Source organism: Sus scrofa, chromosome 9, assembly GCF_054392235.1.
Source record: "Sus scrofa isolate SSC_HxYL_T2T_F1_AM1 chromosome 9, Sscrofa_HxYL_maternal_Yorkshire_Landrace_v2.0, whole genome shotgun sequence".
Classification (NCBI taxonomy): domain Eukaryota; kingdom Metazoa; phylum Chordata; class Mammalia; order Artiodactyla; family Suidae; genus Sus; species Sus scrofa.
Genome location: NC_139391.1, coordinates 80,064,141 through 80,083,383, shown reverse-complemented (window position 1 = coordinate 80,083,383; position 19,243 = coordinate 80,064,141). Strand labels below are relative to the sequence as shown.

General features: G+C 40.1%; 1 protein-coding gene across 6 annotated transcripts in view; it reads right to left on the bottom strand.

Moving 5' to 3' along the window:
• Nucleotides 1-63: 63 nt before the first annotated feature.
• The window catches only part of ASB4 (ankyrin repeat and SOCS box containing 4), a 431,270-nt gene continuing 412,090 nt past the window's right edge, over nucleotides 64-19,243 (bottom strand). For all 6 annotated transcript variants that reach the window (XM_084977054.1, XM_084977055.1, XM_084977060.1 and 3 more), the window contains one exon: nucleotides 64-289. Coding sequence is in view for 2 of the 6 variants with exons in the window: in XM_084977055.1 (XP_084833181.1) it covers nucleotides 261-289 (29 nt within the window). In the remaining 4 variants the exon portion in view is untranslated. The remainder of the gene's footprint in view (nucleotides 290-19,243) is intronic.

The window sequence follows — 19,243 nt, the reverse complement described above, 5'->3', positions numbered from 1 at the left end:
CCATTATTCCTTAAACCTTTGCATATCCTGTAAAACAGCATTCAAGGGTAGTGGAAAAAAGAGCAAGGGAGACCATTTTTATTGGTTGAAACATCAGCATCAAAGCAATATCAGTGGGAGTTCCTGCTGTGGCACAGTGGGCTAATGATCCAGCTTGTCTCTGTAGAAGCGCCATTTGGTTTCCCGGCCTGGTGTGGTGGGTTAAGGATCTGGCGTTGCTGCAGCCATGGCGTAGGTCCTGCTTGGATTCCATCCCTGGCCTAGGAACTTCTATATGCCTTGAGAGTGGCTGAGAAAAAAAAAAAAGCAATTTCAGTATATTTTATGGTTTATGGATATGAGCCATTCATATACCTCAAGTGCTGGAGAAAAGAGGCAGTTCTGAAAGACTAAAAAGACAGTCCAGCTTGGTTTCAGTAAATCACGATTTTGATCCTTTTGTCAGTATGTGCTCTTCTGCTATGACAGCTGACATTCAGTAATTATTTTCCAAGCACCTACTATCCCTGGGCACCAGGGACACAGCATCCTACTATGTGCTAGTCTCTTCCTCATGTGTTAGACTTCATCATCATCACCCCATGGATGATGCCTGGGAAACTGAGACTCAAAGAGGGTAAATAATTTGCTCGAGCTCTCACAGCATGTAAAGAGTAAACCCAGGACCCTAAATCTGGATGTTTGACGCCAGAATCCAGGTGCTTCCCTTGCTTTACAACCTCCGTGTCCCTTATTTGAGGTTTTATCAAGACTGCTAAAACTGGATACTTGCATGTAGATATCTTAAAATTAGAATTTGGGCCAGGGCGTCTAACGAGATAAATACCCACTTAACCTTGGACAAGTTACTTAAGTTCTCTGTGCCTTGGGTTTATTTGTCAAATAAGGATATGAACAGTACCTACTTCACTGGGCAGCCTGAGAATTTAGTGAGTCAGCATGAAACAAGAGTTAGAAAAACATCATATACATATTGAACTCTATTATTAAGTCTTGGGCACTGTTTATTATTTAGAATTGTGTTCTTATAGATTTTCATTTCTACACAGATATTTGGAGTTTCTTTTGCCTTGTTTTGTTTTTAATTCTCTATTTCTGATATTGGGGGATGGTAAGACAAAATTGTAGCAGCTGTTCAGCTATTAGTGTTAAAGGAAGAAAGCTGCACAAAAAGGCAATGGGAAAACATAATTACTTCAAGAGTCATCAAAAGAAAGGGAAAATAGAAGAATAATATCCCATGTCAGAAGGAGAGTTTCTAAAAGGCACCCTACAGTAACACACACACACACACACACACACACACACACACGGATGCACATCCTAATTATTGTGTCTATAGAATACAAAACCTGGGGAGTTGATGGCACAAATCTGAACATTAAATCCAAGAAAATAAATATGAACGGCTGGTTAAAATAAGCAGGATATAATAACACACTCACATCTTCGGAGGCCTCCCTTGTGCTCATTCCCAGTTATTTCCTCCCTGCCACCTGCTCCTGCTGCTGAGGCAGCCATAATCAGGGCTGTGGTTAGCTGGGTCTCCGACCTCCCACTACCACATCTATATGCCTCCTGTACTCAACCTCCCTCCCCCATCTAACCCCACCCCTTGCTGCACACTGGCCCTTCGAAGGCTATCAGACACAAATGCTGAAATTTGTTATTCCTACCAATGGTGGTATTCAAGATCATGGTCAGCCCTGCAAACAATGTCTACGGATTCTTTTGTAAGAAAGAAAAACATCAACTCTGGCTGCAATTGCACAAGACTGGTTATGAATAATTAACCATTGAAAAGACAATGGACAATGTGCTCAGTCTCTAGAAGCAGTGGAAAATGAAACCATTAAAAATGACCTCTTAGGATAGTTAGTACTTTTAACTTCACTCTACATTTTTTTTCATTTTTCATTTTTTTCATTTTTGTCATAAGCTTTGACTTTTCTCTGGCAACTTTTGATCTTTCTCTTTCAGGTTTTTAAACATGGGGGCCTTTCCTTTCTGAGAGAGAGAGAGGTGTGTGTGTGTGTGTGTGTGCGCGTGCGCGCGCACACGCACGCCCTCCATATGCAAGTGCACTTGGCTAGGGTAGGTAGAAAGACACTGACACTCTAATACATATTTTTGAGCATGTTTTTGAGATCTTGGCCAGGTCACTTCCTCACTGAAGGCACTATATTTCTTTTAACAATTCCAGAAGCCAGGTTATATAATTTTTTAAAAAATAAAGTATAGTTGATTTATAATGTTGTGTTAGTTCCTGGTATGAAGCAAAGTGTTTCAGTTTATGTACATAGTATATGTATATACTACATACATATGTATACTCTTATGCATATAGTATATATATATTATTTTTCAGATTCTTTTCCATTGTAGGTTATTACAAGATATTGAATATAGTTCCATTTATACAGTAGGAACTTGTTTATCTATGTTATATATATATATTGTAGTGTGTATGTCTGTTAATCCCAAGCTCCTAATTTATTCCTCCCCAGCTTATATAATTTGATGATTCTATTTGATAAAAACGGTTCTCATGGTTCATAGAGGTACTAAGCATCCCTACTCAGTTTCTAACTATAAAAATTTTTAATGCCTTTATTAAACTGAAAAAAATTAAATCCATCATTAGATTACTACTTTACAAAATAAAAGACCAGAGGTTAAGTAAAATTCCCACCTGCCAAGTCCCTCTATTTTTTACTAAATTTTGTGGTATAAGCTTGGTCAAAGGCTGAGGCAGTAAGAACAAATGGTTCCAAATACTGTGGTTTAAAGACAATGGAGGTATATTAAGCTCATGTTGTAACCTTGCAGTGAGTCCCCCAGACTGTGGGGCCTAGATAGCCCTGTTGCTTTGTCAGAGCAGGTTTTCTTTCTTTTTCTTTTTGGTCTTTTTAGGGTCGCACCCATGGCACATGGAGGTTCTCAGGCTAGGGGTCAAATCGGAGCTCTGGCCACTGGTCTGCACCACAGCCACAGTAACGCAGGATCTCAGCTGCATCTACAACCTACGCCACAGCTCATGGCAACACAGGATCCACACTAAGCGAGGCCAGGGATCGGATCTGCGTCCTCATGAGTGCTAGTCAGATTCATTTCCACTGAGCCACGATGAGAACTCCTGAGAGGGTTTTCACAGCAGAGTAGAAGCTGAGTCACAGTGAGGGGTATATAGCTTGCAGGAAGCGAGAACCCACTGCCTTGTGGCACAGATGCTGAAAGAGCACTCGTCACATCTATACACACTTCACTGGCAAGAATTCAGTCAGATAACCTCACCTTGCTGAACAAGCAGCTGGGAAATGTAGTCCCTAGTTGAGCCCCCTGGAGCCCAGCCACAAGTCTGTTACATAGAAAGGGAGATTGGAGTTTGGGGGACACTCAGCTGTCTCTATCACATCATCTGTTTCTAAATCTAGACTTGGGTAAAGTTCTATATATTATAGATCATATTTTTTTTAATTTAAAAATAGAATCAAATAAATGTTTTGAAAAATAATAATAACAAGTGTAGGTTGTAGGATGACAGAAAGCATATAAACAACTAATCTCACATACTCTCAAGGGTATGTGTGTTTCGTATCTTCTGGAGGATATTTGGTAATTATCCCAATACAACTTCTCTAATAGTGGGAGTAGAGGTGATACAGTCAATTATCATCATCACTATTTTGTCTTTTTAGGGCCATACCGGCAGTATATGGAAGCTCCCAGGCTAGGGGTCAAATCGGAGCTGCAGCTGCTGGCCTGCACCACAGCTACAACAACACCAGCTCTAAGCCGCATCTGTGACCTACACCACACCTCATGGCAACACCAGATCCTTAACCACCTGAGCGAGGCCAGGGATTGAACCTGTGTCCTCATGGATTCTAGTCGGATTTGTAGCCACAACAGGAACTCCATGATACAGTCAATTGTTAAACAGCTTTGCTGTCTGGTTGTCAAATACACATATAGATTGTAAGGAAATATTCTGTATTTCAGATTAGAGCTGTATCTCCCAAGATGATATGAATCTGGGGGACTATAGGAATTTGGAAGTGGCTGCTTTTCACTCTTCCACTTGTCTTCATAGCTGCTGAGTATATTTACATCCTTTTATCTAGGTGACTGGGGCTATCCCAAATGCCCAGGCCTTTGTTATCCTCAGGGGAAATGTCTTTCCTCCTATCCTACCCCAATCAGTAATGTGTAATTTTTACCTTTATGACCCCTTTTCCCAGAATCTGGTTCCTTCAGCAAAGCAGACTGTCAATCATTTGAGTTCATTCAGATCCACTCTGGAAGAGGTGAACCTGAGAGAAGTACTGCAAATGGAGTCCACGTGAAAAATCAGTCCATTCACACTGCCAGGTCGACCTCATCTGAGTGTGACTCTTGTTCTTGGTTTTGCTTAAAACAAATACCACCACCCCCAACAACAAACTCCTTCTCTTCTTCTGGCTTAGGCCCTACTCAAGATTTAGAAATAGGTGAGGGATGAGGGTATAGAGTGAGCTCCACTGGCTTGTCCCAGGTCAGATACGACCTTGACTAGATTTCTTTCTACCCTCTACAGAGAGATGTCCTCTGTGCTCTGTTTCAGAGTCAGAACTACTCACCCAACTCCAGCAGTGCCCCACTTTTCCTTTGTGCTTTTCTGCATCACAATGATTAGGCCCAACAAGTTTAGATTTTACCAGCTCAGAATTTAGGTCTGTGGAAGAGGCCTGGGCTCCTCTTCTTGTTGGGTTGATAGTTATACTTTCTTTACCCAAGATTGGGGTTCATGGCCCCCAATCCATCTCATCTTGCTCCTTGTTACCATTCCTCTTCTAATTTCTTCTCACATAAGTGAGAGGGGATCCTCTTTGGCCTCAAAAACTTATTTTAATTCTGCCATGGTTGTTGGTGTTAGCGTTCTGAAGCCAGGTGTTTTCCCTCCGGATCAGCTCCTTCAGAGGTAGGAAGCTTCTGCGTAATGGATGGTGCTTCAACCTTTATTTGGTAACATGGATTCTAATTAGTTTACTACTCAGGCTCTCTCTAAGCAATCAGGTATGCTTACCTGAGATCTTGGCCCTGCACCAGGTGACCAAGTATTTGATTTTCAATGTTACATAGTCCTACAGCAATAGGCAACCTCTAAGCCTCTTAAAGTTTTATTTTAGTTATAGATGGGAGAGAAATTATTACTTTGTTCTGTGTCATAATGTCTTTCCCCATCTCTCTCTCTCTGAATGATCCAGAAGACCTCTAAATTCTGATCTCAGAAATCTCCCCTGGCTCTGGGCTCATCTCCTGTTGTGAAACAATGTGGTTCTAAAATGTCACAAAGTTGCAGTGGTGCCAGCCCTTATAAAGATCTGTTCCTACCCTGCTCCTTCAAGACTCTACATACTCAGCCTCCTGCAAAGTCCTCCTGAGGAGATTAGAAGTTTCAAATAGTTCCTATCCCCTTCTTCTGCTGAAGGGTTGCTAGGCCTTGGAAATATTTCGAGTCACTCTTTCAAGATGGGATAATTCTATCAGACATGATATCTCTCTTCTCATTAATTCCTAAATTCATGAGTATCTGACAATAAACTCATTTAAAGCCATAGATCCCAGCCAGCCAGTCTATGATACTCTGAACTTAAAGGACAGTTTGTTGGTTAAGCTTTATTCAGCTTACTTTACCTACCCACTCCCAATTCCTCTAGAGTTCACATATACCACAATGAGTAACTCTACCCAAAGATTCCAAGACATGATTTTTCTATCTTCAATTAAGAATTTAAAAATATGATATCTTAAATTATTTATCTCAGGATGACTTTTTTAAAACATAGTTCCTATTGTGCTGCCCAACTGTAAATTCACATATGTTCTCTCCTAGAGTGCAGGTTTGTCTTTAATAATTCCCCGTATTCTTTGGGCCCTAAAGAATTACCAAGGACAAAACCATCTAGACTAATGTCTTGAAGGTCCTCCACAGCTTCCCTGCCTCTATCTACTTTCCATACGACTATGGGCACTAGTACACAGAACATGTTCTGAGATTATGCTAACAACCAAAATAGGCTAACACTGAATAACATCTGTCTCAGCCTGGGTTTACCAGAGAGAAGAGCCTGAGAAAAAGGCGAATGTGCTAATACCTTATTGGAGAGTATGACCAGGAGGCAAGAATGAGAGACAATGATAATGAAGCAGGAAAAAACAGAAAAAAAGATGAATTATTGAATTGGCTATTCATATGTGTGACTGGTTGCTTAATCCCATGGGATCACCTGAAATATTAAATGTTAAATTTATTTTAATATGGATTTAATTTGAAAATTAAATATTAAATTATTGTAGAATGTATCCTCTGACCACAAGATATTATATTAGAAATCATGAGTTCCCACTGTCCTGTGCAACAGGATCAGCAGTGTCTCTGGAGTGCCATGATGCAGGTTCGATCCCTGGCCTGGCATAATAGGCTAACGATCCAGTGTTACCACAGCTGCAGCATAGGTTGCAACTATGGTTCATATCTGACCCCTGGCCTGGGAATTCCATATGTTGCAGGCCAGCCAAAAGAGAAAAACAAAACAAAACCATACAAAAACTGGAAATGATTCATATATTCTTCAATGGGTGAATAGTAAACAAACTGTAGTATATTCATGCCATGGACTACTAGCAAGCAATGAGAAGAAACAAACCATTGACACAGGCAATCTTTGGCTAATTATGCTAAGTGAAAAAAAAAACAAACAAATTTTATATACTGTATGATTGCATTTATACAACATTCTTGAAATGACCAAGCTATATATATGGAGAATGGATTCGTGGTTGCCAGGAGATAAGGAGTCTGTGGGTGAGAGAGGGAAGTGGTCATGGCCCTAAGAGAGCATCATGAGCTATCCTTGTGAAATATTATGAGATTTGATTGTGTCAATATTTTGGCTATTTTATAAAATATTACCATTGAGGGATAAAGTGTCCTTTGTATCTCTCTATATTTCTTATGATTACATATAAATCTACATCAATCTCAAATAAAAAACTCAATTTAAATGAAAAAAAAGCCCTCTCCACAATTCATATTATTATCATCATTTCACTGTCATTCAAGTGTTAAAACCAAAGTATATCCCCCAAATCTTAGTATCCACCTGCATCTGACTCCATTAAACCACAGAGGAGAACCTTGGTAATTGAGATGTCATTGCACGCCAGGTTACAACCATGTCACATAACTCCAGGAATGGTTCCTTACTGCCATCTGACGTGTGAGTGAATCCCCTTCTGAGGTTCTGCTTTCAAGGGTCATTGCTAGCACTATAGACTGGTTCCCCAATATGCAGAGTTTGAGACAAAGCTTAAATGCCAATACTCATTAGGGGAGTGTGATCCAGGAAGCAAAGGTAAGAGACAGAGCAAAGAAAGTAAAGAGAGAGAGCTAACCCAAAGATGGGTTATCAAGTTAACCATCACGGTGGGTGGATTTGTTACGTGGTAGTCAGATTTCTAAAGATGTTCCCCAAATACCCACCCCTGGTTATTCAACCGAACACTGCTCTGTGTACCCCTGTGAAGGAATTTGCAGATGTAATTAAGGTTACCAATTAGTTGGTCTTAAAATAGGGAGATTATTTTTGATTAAGTCACGTGCCCCTAGGAGCAGAGAACTTTTCCTGGCTGGAGACAGGAGAGATGAGGTTAGAGATGTGGCAAAAGGGCAAGTCAGAGAGATTCCAAGTGTGACAAGGGTTCAAGATGTTGTTACTGTTTCTGAGATGGAGAGATCTCTATGCAAGAACTGGAAAGAGGCCTAGAGGAGCTAAGGGAAGCCTTCAGCTGACAGCCAGCAAGAAAATGGGAACCTTGGTCCTGCAACAAGGAACTGGATTATCCCAGTAACTTGAATAATTTTGCATTCAGATTCTCCCCAGAGCATCCAGAGAAGAGACTCAACCAGCAGACCCTGGATTATGATCTTGTGGAACCCAGAACAGAAGAAACCCACCAAGCCAAGCTGGACTTATGACCTACAGAACTTGAGAGATAAATTGTGTTAAGTCACTAAGTTTGTGGCAATTTTTTCAACATCAATAGAAAGTGGATACAGTTTTCTACCAAAAGTGCAACTCAGGACTGTATGCCTAGAGAAAGAAACATTCATTGACTCCCATCTCATAATTACTCCACAGACTGAATGTGGCCCTCTGCGTTATCCTGCATGAAGGTCCAGAAGTTTCCCACCACCTTTTTGCAACACAGCATCAATAAAAAGGCCTTGGGTAGGAAATAGTTAGCTGTGAGGGGCAGGTCTAAGGCAAGGTGCTGCCACATGTAAGAGGTGGCCAAAGTTGTTCGTGCTCACCCCATAAAAAGAAAGACCAAGGGAAAGAAAGAGGAACAGCTTTTTTGCCTGGATCCCAAGTTTATACTGTATTCAGCTGTGATTCTAATTTACACAAAGGCACTATATGTCCTGTCAGCAGTCCCATTGAGGTGGAGTAAGGGAGGTCAGTGGGGTCAAGAAGGCAAGGGTTCAAGGTGCCTAAAGAGTTATCGTTATGGACTTAATATTTGTGTCCCTTCAAAATTCACATGTTGAAATCCTAACCCCCTATGTGATGGTATTAGGAAGTGGGGTCTTTGGCAAGTGATTAGATTCACGAGGATGGAGACTTTATGAGTGTAACAGCATCCTTTAAAAGGTACCTCAGGAAGTTCCTGTTGTGGATCAGTAGGTTAAGAACCTGACTAGTATCCAAGAGGGTGTGGGTTTGATCCCTGGCCTCACTCAGTGGGTTAAGGATCTGGCGTTGCTGCAGCTATGGCGTAGGTCACAGATGCAGCTCGGGTCTGGCATTGCTGTGGCTGTGGTACATACAGGCTGGTAGCTACACAGCTGCAACTTTGATTCAACCCCTAGCCTGGGAATTTCTATATGCTGCAGATGCAGTCCTAAAAAGCAAAAAAAAAAAAAAAAAAAAAAAAGGAAAGAAAAAAAAAGATATCAGAGTAGTTAAGATTGATAGCCGGACACGACTGAGAGAAACCTTAGTCAAATAGCAACACCATTTAAGCCCTAGTGTGGGATTTAAGATAGGGATAATGATATGAAGGTGGCATCCTTAGTTAGAGTGGGATGAAGTTTCCACCTGCACCCATATATTTTTTGATGCATTGTGAGATGAGGCAGATTTCTCTGGGCCCTCTGAAGCACTCTGTTTCTTGTTCTTTGTCTTTGAATCCCAGGATGCCACTTTGAACTCCAAAGGAAAGGCTCTTACTGCTCTCTTCCTTGACACAACCAAGCACATCTATGTCCAGACCATGGGCTGGGTCCTAAGAGCTGGAAATCCCCAGTCTGCAAGAACATCATCTTTGGAAGGTAGATTGTCCTCTCCTGTGTGGTGGTGGGAAGTAGTCCATTGCTTCCTCTTTCCAGCCTCACCCTCATCTATAGACTCAGTGGGTTCCAACCACCAAGTATTTCAAACTCCCTTAGTCTCCTCTTTACTATCCTGGATCCACCACTTGCTGGCTGGGAAACCCTGGGCTAATCATTTGCTTTCCTTGCTTCTGTTTCTTCATCTATAAAATGATGACAATAAAAGCATAATTTATAGGGCTGTGGTTTGGCTTAAATGGATTAATATAAATAAAGCACTGGGAACAGCACTAGACCTAGAGTGTTTGCTACAGTGACAATAATACTAATTTTATTATTACTAGATGGCAAAAGAATCAAATCAACCTAAAATATAGAGAATGTATTAAATAAATTATAATACTGCCATATTATTACTGCGTGGAATATCATGCAATTGTTTACAAATTAACAAGGCTAGGAGTTCCCTTTGTGCCTCAGTGGGTTAAGGATCTGATGTTGTCTCTGTGAGGATTTTGATTCAACCCCTCAGTGGGTTAAGGATCTGGTGTTGCCACAAGCTGCAGCATAAGTTACAGATGTGGCTCCAGCCCCATGTTACTGTTACTATGGTGTAGGCTGGCAGCTGCAGCTCCTGGTCGACCCCTAGCCCAGGAACTTCCATATGCTGCACATGCAGCTGTAAAAAGGAAAGAAAAAAAAAAAAAGGAAAAAAGAACAAGACTTATAAGATATATTAATCTGGAGAAGTTACAGAACAGCGTGTATAATATTTGTGTAAAACAATATGGCAAAGTAATGTATACTTATATTTGCCTGCATATGTGTAAAATTGCTTGGGGAAAATACACAAGAAGCTAATAATAGTAGCTTTTCTATTTGGGGCATAAAAACTTAACAGATGGGTGACAGTGGTGAACAAGATTTTTCACTGTACATTTTTATACTTTTAAATTTAAGAATTATGAAAATGTATCATCTATTCAAAAATGCAGGAAATGCCTTAAAAATGAAAATATAGAAATTCAACTAATTCACTGGAGCTCTGGAAGCCTAAATCTATGTGTGAGAGTCATGATCCTGAAATCTAGATTGCATAAAGTGCATGATCACATTTTCTTCTTTGAGTATCATTTGATCATTTGCTATACTGAGAAATGAAGTCTGAGAGCTCAAAAGCCTATCTTATGGCAAGGGTGACACCTGCAGGATAAACTGAGAATTTGTTGCATTATTTCTCTTTAAGCACTACAGCTAGGGCACAGTTTAAGGTAGGTAATCGTGGACTTCCCACTGGAATTGCTAGACAAAAAGTTTGCACAGAACTGATGGAAATGCTGCAAATAAAGGCATTTTAAATATAGGGCCCACTCACTACTTGTGTCTTTCAGCAAAGGCATTTAACAGCCTCAGAAGACGTGATTCCTTCAAGTACAAAATATGGAGCATGAGGCCCATTTTTCAGAGTTGTGTGGATCTGAAATAAGGTATGTAAAGTTCATTGTTCAGCTCCTGGCACATTCTGAGAGTTCAGTAACTAGTAGCTATTGGTATGGTTAATAGCCACTGTCTGCTAGACTGATTCCTTCAGCCAAATATCCAGCTTGCTGCAAATTAGTCCCTTTACTACCTTCCAAATGAATCCAATCACACTGAGTACACATGATTTTTGAGATTACATTGTAGAGCCACAAAGCAGAGTCACCTGAGCAATGATGAGGCACCCATTCTTTCTCCCTTGCAGCCCCTGTCCCCAGTAACTCCAGTGTCCTGGCTCCAAGACTCTCCCTGACCCAGCAACTCCCAAACAGTGCTTCCTTCTCTCATTTACATATCTCTCTTCCACTTTACACTTTTGTCAAATAAAAAACAAATTTGGACTAAAGTAAGCAGAGACTTTATTCAAAAAGACTATTGCAATAGGGAGAGAGAGACTGCAATAGGGAGAACAGAGCTCCAGAACTTAAGATGTATAAGCATCTCAATGGCCAAGGAGAAAGGATGTTTGTTTTATGGAGAAGCATAAAAAAGGGCAGAAAGGGAACCAGGAGAGTAGGAAGAGTGGGTGATGTGGTCAAGGGGGAAGTGTTCTACATTTCAATGCTGGCTTAACCTTGGGGGCCAAAGTTCAGGGAGCTGGGGAAGGAGAGAAGCCTCACTCAAGTTTAGTTAGGGTAAGTTCATGAGCATTTTGTTCAGATTGGTCAATGGGGACAAACAGTTCAGGTAATCTTTTATGACAAAGCATGGGAATAGGGAGGGTCTGTGCCTGGCTTTGTCATTAGTAAATTAGAGGGATCTTCTGTGAGTCGTAAAGTCATATGGGGAAGGGAGGTTCTTTGCAGCAAGGCTCTTCACAGAACATGAGAGGATGAGAGCACTTCTTACCCTGCAGTTTTCCCGGAGCACAGGGATCAGGTAAAGCGCAATGTTGTCATTTCCAAACTGGCACATCACATCTCACCTCCACTGTTAGTGATTTTCCGTCATTTACTCACTATTCTCTGCTTCTGTTTCTTCACTCATCTGTATTTTCCAGGAAAAACTTTATTAAATTTCCCTCTCTTTCTCTTCCTGACAGCAAGAGAAATTTATCTATAAATCAGACAAAGTTGTAGACATCATACATGTTACCCTTGAAGCTGGAAAGATGTTACTGGAATCCGGGTTCTTGTTCATTGAGCCGAAGAATGAACTTTGGGAACACACAGGCAGCAAGCAAGCGAGGTCTTTATTACAGGAAAGCAAATAGCTCCCAGTGTAGGAGAAAGTGTCCCGATAAAAATGTAGAAAGGAGAGACCCCGGCCATGATGACTAAGCAAAGTCCAGCCCACTACCTCTAACCACCCCTCCCCCATACATCTGCTTCTGTAAACTTGCCAGTTCTCACTCTGGTCTGCCAAGCATGCACCCGGAAGAACTAGCCCTTAAAAGCCTTGTGAAACCCCTCTTCGGGGCTCAGACTCTGGAGAGCAATCTCCTCTGAGCCACCGGCGTAATAAACCTGAGTTCTCCAACTCTCTGAGTGCTTGCTTGGTTTCTCGCCGGGTAAAAGAGCTGATATGCTGCAGCTACAGGGCTACTGGAGCTGGTACACTACAGCCACAGGGCTGTCGCCAGAGCAGATAGGCTGTGGCGCAGGGCTGCTTGGCAGCTGCCGTAACACCAGGACATCTGGGAGGGGGAAGAAGCGTCCCCCTCTCTATTGTCCTATAGGGGTTTTCATCCTTTAAAGATGGGGGTTACCAATGTTGGGTCCAGAAAGATGTGGTTTTCTCCCATTGGCCTTGCCCAGTTACCTATATCAGTCCTTGTCCAATAAGGACCTTAGGGGTGGAAATGTCCTGAAAGTTTCATGGTTTCTTTGCCCTTCTCTTCCCGTAGACTGAGTCACAGGGGGCTAGAGATTAATGTCCATATTGGCGTAGGTACACTATCTCTAGTAAACAAGGTCTGTGGGGTGCTACTCCCTGGAGCCCTTAAGCCACAAATGTTAATCAGTAGTCGTATCAACGAATGGATGAAGTCCATGCTCCTACACTGACTACCTGAGTTAGTATTCTGCCTCACCCTGAACATTCTTCCAAATAAGCATAATAACACTATCCTATCTAAAAACCGACATCAATTTTATATCTTCTCATACCCAGTCGGCATTCTCATTTTCCTAATTGTCCTCCAAATATTTTATCATTTCCCCCTTGCCCCAACTTCTTGAAACAGTATCCAACATAGGTTCACAGATAGCATTGGATTTATTTATTTATATTTTGTCTTTTTAGGGCCACACCCACGGCATATGGAAGTTCCCAGGCTAGGGGTGGAGTCAGAGCTGTAGCTGCCAGTCTACATCACAGCCACAGCAACGCTAGATCCAAGCCACCTCTGAGACCTACCTACACAACAGCTCACGGCAACACTGGATTCTTAACCCACTGGACAAGGCCACAGATTGAACCCGTGTCCTCATGGATACTAGCCGGGTTTGTTAACCCCTGAGCCATGATAGGAATTCCTGATAGCATTGGATTTAACGTTGTTTTAGTTTCCTTGAACCTTGCTACTCGAAGGGTGATCCATCGGTATTATCACCATCTCCTGGAAAGGGCTTTGAACTGCAGACTATCAGCCCTGCACAGAGCTACTGAATCAGAAGCAACTTTTGGACCAGATCCCAAGTGTTTCCAATGCACTTTAAGCATTGAGAAGCACGGCTCTAGAACAGTGTTTCCACTTTCCCCCCATGATATTGAGTTTTTGAAAAGTCTAGAATAGTTTTTTTTTCCACTACCATTTCTACAGTCACTTATCTGAATACAAATTCATCTACATCCATTCCAGAATGTTTGGGAAACGGTGGTTCTGGGTTTTTTTTTGGGTTTTTTTTTCCTACTTTGCACTTTTTTGTGTCTGAGTGTACTTTAGTATCTTACAAGCTTCTTTTCCCTTTTCTCTCCTTTCTTTTGATCATGTAAGCAATATATGAATGCATTTTATTGTAAAACTTTTACAAAGACAAGCTTATGTCCTCCTTCATATTTCTTATCAGTTTCATTCCCCTCCTCAGATGTAGCTGCTGTCAATTGATTTCTATATATGTCTATCATTCAGGGTTCAGTCATAGAAGCAAAACCATGATGCAAATTTTGGAAGAAGATGTTTATCACAGGAATTAGACCTTACCAAAATGCTGGAAATGAGGTAGTGAAAGTCTAGGAGAGTCAGAGATGAGAGTGCCTGGAGGTGGGGTGGGGAAGCCAAGCCTGAGAGCTTGTAGGAAAGCTGTGAAGCCAAGGAGGCCAAGGAGCAGTGTGGGCTTAGGAGAGGGGTATGGGAAGCTATTCCCTCGGTGTAACTTCCTCCCTGTGGATCTTCTGAATAGCTCACGGCTGCTATTAGACAGCAGAGCCAGAGACTGGAAAGACCAGAGGGACAGGTAGCTCCGACCCACATGTCATCACCATCTCTGACCATGCTGTGCTTCTCTGAGTAATGGCTGCTGTTCAGCTTTTGCCTTCCAAATCTCACACGCCTTCCCTTCTGGACGACCCTAACCTGGACTGGAAAAGAAGACATAATGCAGCACAGAATCCTACCCGACCCCTTTAAAAAAATAAGTACATGTGCATACTTATACTTTCTAAAAATGGGAAGAATGTACATATTGTTTGCTACTTTCACTTGTCACTTCCCAATCTTTTGAGATCAGTTAGTACATATTTCACACAACGCTAAACCACTTCTTTTTAGTTTTTGCATTCCCTTGAGGTAGCTTTTTGTAAATCACTGGCTGCCCTTAGTGGTTCACGGAATTAACTAGTGTGTGAAAGCACCACTAAAAAGTATAGGATAGAAAAGAATAGAAAATATAAAAGTGCATCTCCCTCTGTAAAGTTAACTACTGCTTTGTGAATGTTTGCTTCAGTTAAATACATGTGTGTGCTGTGGGCATGTCTGAAATATATAGCTTTCTATGGGGAACAGTGGTTAAGAAAAACATTGCCTTGGGATTTTGTTCTTCTTTCTTTTCTTCCTTCTTCTACCACCCCTCCATTTTTTTGTTTGTTTATGTATTCTGACAGATAACTTGAGTTTGGAAAAGAACATGGTGTTATTAGGGGCTAAGGGTTTTTGAAATGGAGTAAGAGAATTAAATTCACCTTAAAAAAATCATGCTTGGTTGTAGATAGCATTCTACTTATTTTTAGTACAAAGATGCCAGTGAGAGAGTTCCCTTATGGTGCAGCTTGTTAAGAAACGGCATTGTCAGAACAAAGGGTGGGGGAAAAAATGTATACATGTAAAGATAACTTGATCCCTTTGCTGCACAGTAGGAAAAAAAAATTAATTAATAAAAAGCTTAAAAAAAAAAAAAGAAAGAAAGAAAGAAATGGCATTGTCATTGCAATGGTTTGGGTTCAGTTCCTGGCCTAGCAAAGCCAAAAAAGAAAAAAAAAAATGTCAGTGAGCATTAGAAGATTCGTCTTCAGTAAACTGAATTAGAAAGGTTAATGTGATCAGAAAATCAAATAATGAAAAAGTGAAAAAAAAAACCTTCAGTGTCTGAACTTCTACAACCAACAGTAAAACATGCTGATTTGTTTGGTAACAGAGACCTCTAGAGAGCTCATGTTGGAATTGCAGCAAAATCCATTTTTAAAAATGTTATTTTTTAAGAGTTGACTTTGGTTGATATCATAGATTTTTGGAACACAAAAAGAATTTAGAGATCATTTAATTCCATATACCTGGATCCTTCTAAAACTCATGTTTTATATACCAAGCACTTTTAAAAATAGTATCTAATTTGGTTTTCACAATAATTCTGTGAGGTAAGTATTACCACTTTTTATTTTTGAAATTTATTTTTATTTTTCCAGCTTCACTGAAGTATGATCGGCAAGTAAAAATTGTATATCTTTAGATTGCACATTATGATTTTTATAGTGTATACTGTGATGGTTTAATATACATACACATTGTGAAATGATTACCACAAACAAGTTAATTAACACATCTATCACAGTTACCTTTTGTGTGGTGGTAACACCTAAGATCTAGTCTTAACAAATTTCAAGTACACAATACAATGTTATTAACTATGATCACCACCGTGATATACATTAGATCTCCAGGATTTATTCATCTGATAACAAGTTTGTACCCTTGACCAATATCTCCCAATTTCTTGACCTCCTGGCAACCACTATTCTACTCTCTGATTCTATGCGTTTATAGCGTTTTTAGATTCCCTAGATAAGTGACACCATATGGTATTCTTCTCCCTTTGTTTGGTGGTGTATTTCACTTAGCTTGATGTCTTCCAGGTTCATCCATATTGTTACAAATGGCTATTATCAAAGAGATGAGAGATAACAAGTGCTTGTGAAGGTGGAAGAAAAGGAACCCTTGTGCACGCTTGTTGGCAATGAAACTGGTACACCATTATAGACCACAGTTTTGGAATTTCATCAGAAAATTGAAATTAGAACTATGGTGGTCCCACTGTGGTGCAACAGGGATCTGTGGTGTCTTGGGAGGTTTGATCCCAGGCCCAGAACACTGGGTTAAGGATCAGGAGTTGTAGCAATGGAGGCTCAGATCTGATCCCTGGCTCCAGAAACTCCATATGCTGCAGGGCGGCTAAAAAAGAAAAAAATATACATAGAACTACTATATTATTCAGCAATCCCACTTATGAGTATATATCCAAAGTAAATAAGTATCTTAAAGAGATATCTACACCCCCATGTTTGCTGTGACATTCAAAATAGCCAAGGCATGAAAACAACCCAAGTGTCCATTGACAGGTAAATGGATAAAGAAAATGTGTTATACACACACACACACATAATGGCATATTATTCACTTTTAAAAAACTGAAGTATAGTTGATTCACAATGTTGTGCTACTTTCATTTTCAGGAAGTAGCGTGACAGTAAAAGCAGAAAACTAGACAGTGGCAGAGGCAAGTCTAAAATTCAAGATTCTGGATTTTTAGGTGAGCAGTTTTTCCAATAGACTACAACATCAAAATAGTATATACCTTTTAAGTGAAGAGAACCTAGTATTCAGTTCATTTTCTTCATTTCTAAGTTAAATAAAAGAGACACAGAAAGGAGAGCAAATTGTCTGGGGCCATGTATCTGGTAAAGAACAGAGCCAAGGTTACCATTCCTGTCTCCTGGTTTTCAGTCCCCAGCTGTTTCAATTACACTGCATGGGACCAAATACAACCTCTTTCACAATAATGTGGAATAACTCATTTCTAACGGAATGGTTAAAAAAAAAAAAAAAAAGAAAAAGAAAAAGCACTTAGGAGAAACTCTAAAAATCCTAGATAAAATACTTAAAAATAAATATTTACTCCAGGAAGGTTAATTTCCTGAAATTGAAAGTTGAAAAATTTAAAGTGAAGACGAGAAAGTATCATAAAATTTCAGAGGACAAAAAGTAGCAAACAGGGTAATCAAGGAAGTGAGCAATTCAGAAGTTATAAACAGCCTGCTCAAAGGGCATCTCAGAATTACGGTGACCTCCAGCTTTCGACCTGGTGGTCTCACAGGACATCAGAGCAGGAAGCAAACCTTCAGGACTCCCTAAGATGGAAATTTAGACACTATCCTACTGCATGAAACTGGGACCCCAATGAAGTAAAGCCCTCAGTTGGAAGGGTCAATTGAAAATCAAAGTCACTCTACAGATTGACAGAATGAAAAAGATTGCCTTTCTCAAAACTGCTACTGGATTGGAGGTTGGGAGAAATACCTCTCATGAGAATTTTATTTTCTTAAAAAGTTATGATTATGGGGGCTTAATTTCTGTGAAGTAAAGTTCACTGTTTTTAGTACATAGTTCTGTGAATTTTGATAAATGCCTATACTCATGTAATTACCACCTTAATCAAGATGTAGAACAATTTCATCACCCCCCAAATTCAGTGGTGCCATTTTTTTAGTCCAACTTCCTCCCACACCTCCAGCCTCAGCAAGCACTGAGTTTTCTGTCTCCACAATTTTGCGTTTTCATGAATGTCACGTAAATGGAATCATGGAGTGTTGTAGCTTTTGAGTTAGATTTTTTCACTTAGCTCAGCGCTTTAGAGATACATCCATATCATTGTATCAGGAGTTTTTCATTATCATTGCTCTATAGCATCCTGCAGCATAAATGTAACATGGTTTGACTAAGCAGTCACAATTGAAGGGTATTTAGGTTGTTTCCAGTATTTAGTGATTATAAATAAACATTATAAACATTAGAAATGATTAATTTTGGGGTGAACATGGAGTAGGACTGTTGGGGTATATGATAAGGGTGTTAAACTTTATAAGAACCTGGAGCTTCTGTCATGGCATAGCGGAAACAAATCTAAGAACCATGAGGTTCGGGTTCGATTGCTGGCCTCGCTCACTGGCTTAAGGATCCAGCGTTGCCATGAGCTGTGTTGCAGGTCGCAGACACGGCTCAGATCCTGTGTTGCTGCGGCTGTGGCATAGGCTGGCAGCTGTGGCTCTGATTCGACCCCTAGCCTGGGAACTTCCATATGCCACAGGTACAGCCCTAAAAAGACCACCACCACCACCACCACCAACAACAACAACCCAAAAAACTTTATAAAAAACACTAAAATGTTTTCCAACATGCTTATGATAATGAGAGTTCAAGTTGTTCTCCTCAACACTTGATATTGTCATTTTCCAAAATTTAGCCATTCTGAATTGTGTAGAGTGTTATTTCATTGTTGTTTTAATTTGTACTTTCCTAATGACTGATAATGTCGAACATCTTTTCATGTATCTTTTCCCCATTTGTGTATATTTGGTGAATGGTAAGTTCAAATCTTTTTATCATTTTTCATTGAAAAGTTTAATTACTATTGACTTTTGAGAGATGTAACTACATATTCCTTTCCAACCTTTTTATTTTGAGATAATTGTATATTCACATGCAGTTGTAAAAATAGAGACCCTATGTGTCCTTTACTCAATTTTACCCAGTTAGAATGTCTTGCAAAACTATTGGCACTGATATAGTCAAAATACAAAACAATTTCATCAACAAAAGGATCCCTTATACTGCCCTTTAATAGACTTACTCATTTCCCCCTGCCTGCACCCCCTCTTTTTCTCCTATTTACAGCTAAACTGTCTTCACTCCTAAGATTTTGTCATTTCAAGAATGTTACATGAATGGAATTAGACATTATGTGAACTTTGGGGACTGAGTTTTTTACTCAGTAGAGTTCTCTGGAGATTCATCCAAGTTGTTTTTTCTATTAATAGTTTTTTTTTAAATTTTCTCAATTGTTTTCTGTTCCCAATTTTACTGATTTATACTCTTTATTATTTCCTTTTTCTGCTTGT